This window comes from Cibotium barometz, chromosome 42, assembly GCF_041138505.1.
Source record: "Cibotium barometz isolate CiBa-2024 chromosome 42, ASM4113850v1, whole genome shotgun sequence".
Taxonomy (NCBI): Eukaryota; Viridiplantae; Streptophyta; class Polypodiopsida; order Cyatheales; family Cibotiaceae; genus Cibotium; species Cibotium barometz.
The window spans coordinates 46,587,097-46,594,243 of NC_141087.1; the positions used below are offsets into that span (position 1 = coordinate 46,587,097).

Consider the following 7,147-nt stretch of genomic DNA (forward strand, 5'->3'; position numbering starts at 1 on the left):
CAGGCCGATGAAGACACATCAACGAGCTCGTTTTGATGGAGAGTCCCTCCAGTCTCCCGTTGTTGCTATAACCACCTACAATCAACAAGCTCGTTGATGTGCCTATGCTCCGCTCTAAGGGGCATATGGTGGTTGTCCATACTGTGATTAGCTCTATTCAAAAGTTGATGTCTCAATTCACTTCAATGTGTAAAATCTCAGTCTGATATGAGGCTAGGCATATGCACGTGAATTGGGCCTCCTCATGCCTTTGACCATGGTGAGTATCTTATGTAGATGAGACCCAAACAATAAAACCCCATACTCTCCCAGGAGTATGGGTCTATCCTCTTTTTTTTTTTTTGTACTCCCATGTATCCCAACTCTTTGGTTAGGCCTCTTTTAGGGCTTTGATGTGTCTTTGTGTAAACCACTACATCTCTTCCTGAGTATATTTCTGTAAATCCTATGGGATCTGAATATATTATGCCTTTATAGCTCCATGTGGGCATGCTCAATGTATCTATGGCCCCACAGACCGCATGTCATGTTTAGGATAGTGGTCCGATGCCGGTCTCGCCAATGGTCAAAGACCCCATGTCATGTTTAGGACAGTGGTGTGATGCCGGTCTCACCAATGGGTTAAAGACCCATCACTTGGTGTTCCATTCCTGAAAATGAACCTAAAAGCATTGTCTCTCTAGGGCTAGGTTGACAAAGCCTTTCGCTAAGCATTGTCTCTCTAGGGCCAGGCTGACAAAGTAGGACTAGGCGGCTAGACTCATGGAGAAAGTTGGGGCTTGGAAAGTGATATAAAGGTAAGAATATGAGGAGACAATCTCAACCACATCACCTTTATACATGCACCAACATCTGTCCTTGCTCAATTAGTTTGGAAGGTAAAATGCACCAACATCTGTCCTTGCTCAATTAGTTTGGAAGGTAAAATGCTTATAAAGCATTGAAAAAGGCCAACGTATGATACTAGAGGAGTTCACACATGCTCATACCAAAGAGGCTAGAGGGACGGAGAATATCTTTCGAGACAGAGCATACAAATTGTTGTAGATTGCAAACCCTAATGGTGATGCATTTTTCCAATTGATTTAGGCATAGGACTGGAACAAAAAACCTAGTCCAGTGACAAGGGACACCCTTACTCAGTCTGGACTTGATCCTGATGATAGGTGAGATTGGAGGGTTAACATGTGGTGCTTCTATTTGTGTCATGTTTTTTCCCAACAACATGCGATAGTCCATTTTTGTTTGTTGTGATGTCGTAGGAAAGCTACCATTTTGTACATGATGATTCAAAGTAATGTGAAAGATAAAGGTTACATTAGAAAGTTTCAAGATTCTGTAAAATTGAAAACCTATCTCAAGAAGGAGACATATTGGTAGTGCATGTGCGAAGAGAGTCCGTCGTTATTAAAGACCTTGAAATGAGAGGCTAGTCTCACTATTGCAAGGTTTTGTGGAGTGGTTCAATGATGCAAGGGATAACCATGTAGAAGATGCCTTCCTCGACATTGTAAGCGATATGAAGCCCATGGGTGATACGTCTAAGCAACCAGAGATTCAATTATCTACTAAGAGGATTGTGTATAGGTAAGGGGTGTTCTAGTTTTCCATCATGCTCTAGGTCTTTGCTTTATGCATCACTCTAATTGATATGTATGCTAGGTGGGTGGGCAGATTGCTGAGGGCCTTGAAATTAAACTCATGCCCTTCACAAATCCGATTATGGACTGATTCCAATAGTGGGGAGTGCATGTATCCTCAATGCTTTTGGGAGTGTGATGTTTTGAGGTGGCAGATGAATGTATGCCCTTGGTGGTTAGACTATCCACTTGGGATGAGGCATTCATCCGAAAATGAGCTCTATGCCTGCCGTGAGTAACTCTGTCTCAACTAAATCTCATTCTTTCTCTATGGTGGGTCTTGCACTAAATCTCTTCTACATTCCTCTGCAAAGAAGAGAACTTCAGGTGGTCACCTATGCACCAAATTTATTTTCCATTTCTTTCGGACCATATACTTGTGTTTTGTTCAATTTATTATCATTGTTAACGATATAGGGGTTGAAGAATCAAGCCATCAAAGGGACAACTAGGGAGGAGCAAGAGAGCATTGGATCCATTGCTCAGAGGTTAGATTGGGAGTCTAACTTGTGGCAAACTGGTGAGCACAATGTAGAGTAGAGTAAGCAACTCATAGTTTTTTGGATTCCCATTAGAGGCAACCCTACAATGTTTTCACAAACTAGATATACAAACTCTCTTCTAACTATTTGTAGGCCCCAGGTTCTATACATATATCACTGTCATGCTTCCAAATGTGGTCAACTTAGTGGATGGTCTAGACAATGGGATGTACGTGTTTAGTCGGGTGTACTTACTTTTGTTTGTATTAGTAATAATTGCCACATCAAACCTTTGTGTGCATGTCCTCATGATCCAGGATTGAAGCATGGGTTGGAAAAGATAAATACACCATCTCTCTCTCATGGTTGTGTGCCTTGCACAAAAGTGGTGAACTTGGTTTGGGCATACTTTCCAACTAGCTTGTAGGTGGATCTTGTAGATTTAGAAGAATATCCCCCTTGGAACAAGTTCTCCGATGAGCTGGATGGGGTGAAGTAGAGTTTGTTGCGGGCTTTATTGCTGATCAGGGTTGGTTTGTTACTTGTTGTCTAGCAGCTCATTTTCCACTTGTTCATGACAATGCAACCAAGAATGGGTTGGCATTGTGGTACACAAATACTTTGTTGTGTGACCACGGTTATGTGCGACATGGCGAGAGGGTAAGAGTAGCCTTTATGGTGATGTTTGGTATGGCAGGAGGGTAGGATGTCCATCAAAGACATGCTAATGAGTATGACCTCCATTTCAGGTATTTGATTTGACATTGGGGATGTTCTCTAGGGAAGATTATCCCGTGCCGGCCATGCATCGTGTTCGTGGTGCTCAAGTGGATCCTTGGAGCTTTCCAGCAACTAGCAGTGTATCCACATTCACATTCACACCCATACATCTACATGCATACATCCACATCCACATTCATACATACAAAAGGACACTAATTTAAAATTTAAATTTTATGGTTCCAATTCTCCCAAAGAAACTTCCACAACACGGCAGCCAAATAGCACTTCTGATGCATGAGCTTTTAGGAGTAGCTTCAAGCACATTTTTCTAATCTTAGTGAAATTGGATTCAGATGTGACTATCTATATAACCTTCCAAATAAACCTTTAAGTTTCCCCAATGCAAGCCCCAGCATGGCATTGCATTGTGTTCTTCGATGTTGACAAAAATGGGAGACCATTGAATTTCCAGAGATGAAGTAAACCAAGTAGATGTTTTTTTAATAGATTCCAAACCTTATCTTTTGACACACAAATCACACTAGGTGAGTGATACATGGCCATTAACATCACTGCTTACTACACACATAATATCCAACAAATAGTAGTAGGAGTACATAATAGTCATAACAGTAGTGGGATTCCATAGTAGAGGTTATTAGGGCACTGCATAGCAATCAATAGTAGTAGGAGTTTGATAATTTGATATATGGACTTGTGCCATAGAAAATGGTAAGGTTGGCGACACTTGAGAAGATGATATGTTGCACCCTAGGCCATAGGTTTGGGGACACTTGAGCGCTGTAGACCATGGATGATATGTTGCACCCTAGAGACCTACAGTATTGGGATTGACCTAAAGAGGTTGGTTTCCATAGTCATGCCCCATTATCCACCCTACTTCCAATTTGTGTCTAAGTTAGAAACTAACAATTGAATTGGTATTAGTGGTCTACACCAATGAAATTGATCAATCAATGGTCACAAGCCGGGGCATAGCTTATGGTGATTGGATGCATACATAGAGTGAGCAAAAATCAGGGTTTCTCGAGTGGCTATTTTTTAGACTTGTGTAAAAAATATTTTCTCAAAGAAATATAGTTCTAGTACAGAGTCTCTAAAGCAAGCATCGAGTAATGACATATCTTTTACCCATAATAATTGTGAGTGATTAACATAAAGAATTTCTCAAAACTTAATTTCTTAAAACCTTATCAATATTTAACATTTATTCCAAGAAAAAAATTAGGGGTGGAATTTAGCCCAAAGGCTAATTTTAAAGGGTCTTGCAAAAGTCATGGGCTATTTTAGATCCAAGAAATGGTGGATTTTTAAATATATTAGCCTAAGGTAGCATTTTTGGGTAAATTTTAGATGAAAAATTACCAAATTTATACTTAAAGTGAGTATATATCTTGAAAAAATTTCAAACATTTGCCAAAGTTTCCTACAGACTCTACCTTCAATCAAAAAAAGATTCAGCAACCCATCTCTACTTTGACCATAGAAACTTCTTATTTTTTACCGTGAGATAAATCTAGCATCCTAAGTTACATAATTATATTAGACACATAAAATCACAAATCTAACCTAGATCCCTTCATAAGATTTAGGTAAATATATGACCTAACTAAGAAAAAATTATCTAATTGATATTCAAGTAGATTAACTAATTTTTTAAGTATTTTTATATGATTTTTTTGTGTGAAATAATCCTCAAAGAAAATATCACTCAAAAATAAAGAATAAGACCTAATTTTTTAATTAAAATACTACATGAATGTCTAAATTTAAAAATAATTAATACATAAATTATGATTACAATAGTGATTTGTGAGATAATGTTTATGTAAAGTATCACTAATATAAGGTTTATGCCTTTACAAAAAATATTTAATTTTTTATTTTTTAAAAATATATTGTAAATGATGATAACTATAAAATTTAACCCCTTGAATGTTCTCGAATCAAAATTTTCCTCTGATTCGAGTGGTTAGAGGGCTATATGGCTACTTTGAAAAATTTGCAAACCTAGTTTTGCCAACGAAACTATACTTGAAGACTAGAAGTCATGCATTTTTTTCTTGAGGTTTCGACATACAAGAAAACATACCAGAGTTTTTGTATAGAGACAACATGAAAAGATAAATATTTATATTGGCTTTCTATGAAGAACTTGACATAAAAGAATAAATATGCATGTCGAAAGAAAAATTCTCATAGTTTTATTGTTTCATGCATATTTTTCCCATAAAAAATAAGGTTTAAGAAGAGCTGAAGGGCCTCTTAAAAATTCTAGTGTTCATTTTTAAAAAAGAAAGCAAAAAAGAAAAAGAAAAAGAGAAGAATAGTTTTAAGGAATTCACAAAACCCATTTTTCACCAAAAACGTTTTTAAAAAGAGGTAAAAAGATTGAGGACATTTTGAGGAAAGTTGTCATTTTGTGTCTTTATTATGTGTTTGAACACACATTGTGTATATTCCTTTAGAACAAGGAAGACAGTTCTTAATGGATAATTTCACTATCGCTCGAATACTCGCTCGAATACTCAAAAGTTTTCTCAAAAAATCCATGGTGCTTATGCATAGGAAGTCAACTAATGGGCCTATTCCAAGAAGTCAATTAATAGGTATATTCCAAGGACTCCAAATCCAACTCATAGAGTTCTAGGAGCCCTTACCACACAAGCTAATAAATCTTACCAACATGGTATACCCTACTTCACTCAAGGCATACTTCCCCCTCCCCATGCATGCACGAGGAGGGGGAAATGTACCCTAATCCACGTGCACATACATGCATATGTGCATGCATGCTTACATGCACACATGCACACACACACACACGCGCGCGCGCGCGCGCACACACACACACACATTGGAAAATAAAGTGATGAAGGATACTTTGAAATGAGGGGGAGTATGAACCTTAGAGATAGAAGTGTTTCTTAGGTTATGATAAATCACATTGATAAATGTTAGGAAGCAATGTAAACCTAAAAAGATTTCATCAAGCATGTTAGATTCCCAAGAAGAAGCCGCCTTGTTCAAGTGGGCATGTGACGTGCACGAAAGTTTTTAATTAGCATTGGAATGGGCCTCAAATAAAAGGGAGGTGGACCTAGAATCAAGGGAGATGATTAGGAAATGTTTAGATGAGGATTAAGCCAAGCCATAAACTAATGATGATGTACCTTAGCCTATGTGTGTGTTGGATCAACTCTCTAGCATTATCATTATCTTATCTCATTAGCATTGTCATTATCATATCAATAGTGCTAATTACTTTTCCTCCACTTAGATTATGCCTAAGTGTTGAGTCTAATCCATTATTATCCACCATAATCACTCTCAACTTACTGATTTCAAGTTGGTATCAGAGCCTACCACCATCCCTTAGCCATCTATACACTCTAGAATGCCAATTAGTAAATGCCGTTAAGAATTAATCAACTCACATCAAGCATCCACAAGAAAATCAAGCACACAAGGGAGCAGTTTTTAGATTTCTATGTAAGCTACAAATGAGCTCAAGAATTGGTATGAATCACATTTTTAAATGCAATTAAAGCTATGAGAATCTTTAGCTATCTCTTCTCCATGCTCACATCAAGTCTTATAGTTTGAGTTTCTCTCTAACCCACTCAAATCACCAATCTGCTCTATATTTTCGTAACAAAAAATTATCTACAAAATAACGACTAATACTTAATTAAAGTGTCAACATCAACCATTGAAGGATTCAAATATCTAATTAGGGTGTTGCTATTCCTCTATTTTGCATCGTATTAGCACTCCAACATCATTTGGGAGCTCAAATCACTAATCTAAATTTTATATTTTTGTTTAAATGAGATTAGTTTATAATTAGTGGAATAGTGGAATTTGGGCTTTGTATTGGTCATATTTGTACTTATATTGATTGCACAAAGGTACACATTGGCTTGCATTTGGTCTTGCATTGGTCATATTTGTGCTTATATTGATTGTATAAGCGCAGATATTGGCCTTGAAATCATTCAATTGCTAAGACCCCCTTCACTTGCATAATCATGGGCAGAAGTTCATGGGGGTGAGGGCTTCCACACATGGTAAGTAAAAAATATCAACTCATTGTGGGGCATTGTAACTGGGAGAGAGGAGTGTCTAAAGACCAAACATGAGGTGAATAGATGGAAGAATAGAGATGAAAAGCTCTATCCAATATTGCATTGGGACTAAGTAATGCATTCATACATCACACTACAGCGAAGGAGAAGTCCAAGGGACTAAGTAATGCATTCATACATCACACTACAACGA

General features: G+C 37.5%; 1 protein-coding gene across 1 annotated transcript; it reads left to right on the forward strand.

Moving 5' to 3' along the window:
- Window positions 1-958: 958 nt before the first annotated feature.
- LOC147614547 (uncharacterized) lies at window positions 959-3,177 on the forward strand. The gene is made up of 7 exons (XM_086780556.1): window positions 959-1,587; window positions 1,663-1,871; window positions 2,058-2,160; window positions 2,440-2,487; window positions 2,676-2,782; window positions 2,872-2,982; window positions 3,100-3,177. Exons 2-7 carry the CDS (start codon window positions 1,854-1,856, stop codon window positions 3,175-3,177), a joined length of 465 nt encoding a protein of 154 aa, XP_086636682.1. The 5' UTR covers window positions 959-1,587; window positions 1,663-1,853.
- Window positions 3,178-7,147: the final 3,970 nt, after the last annotated feature.

Excerpts from the sequence above, each read along its gene's own strand:
- LOC147614547 (XM_086780556.1), top strand. Across the intron at positions 2,783-2,871 it reads ATGTGCGACATGGCGAGAGG|GTATTTGATTTGACATTGGG; the intron begins GTAAGAGTAGCC and ends CCTCCATTTCAG. Across the intron at positions 2,983-3,099 it reads GCTTTCCAGCAACTAGCAGT|AAACTTCCACAACACGGCAG; the intron begins GTATCCACATTC and ends ATTCTCCCAAAG.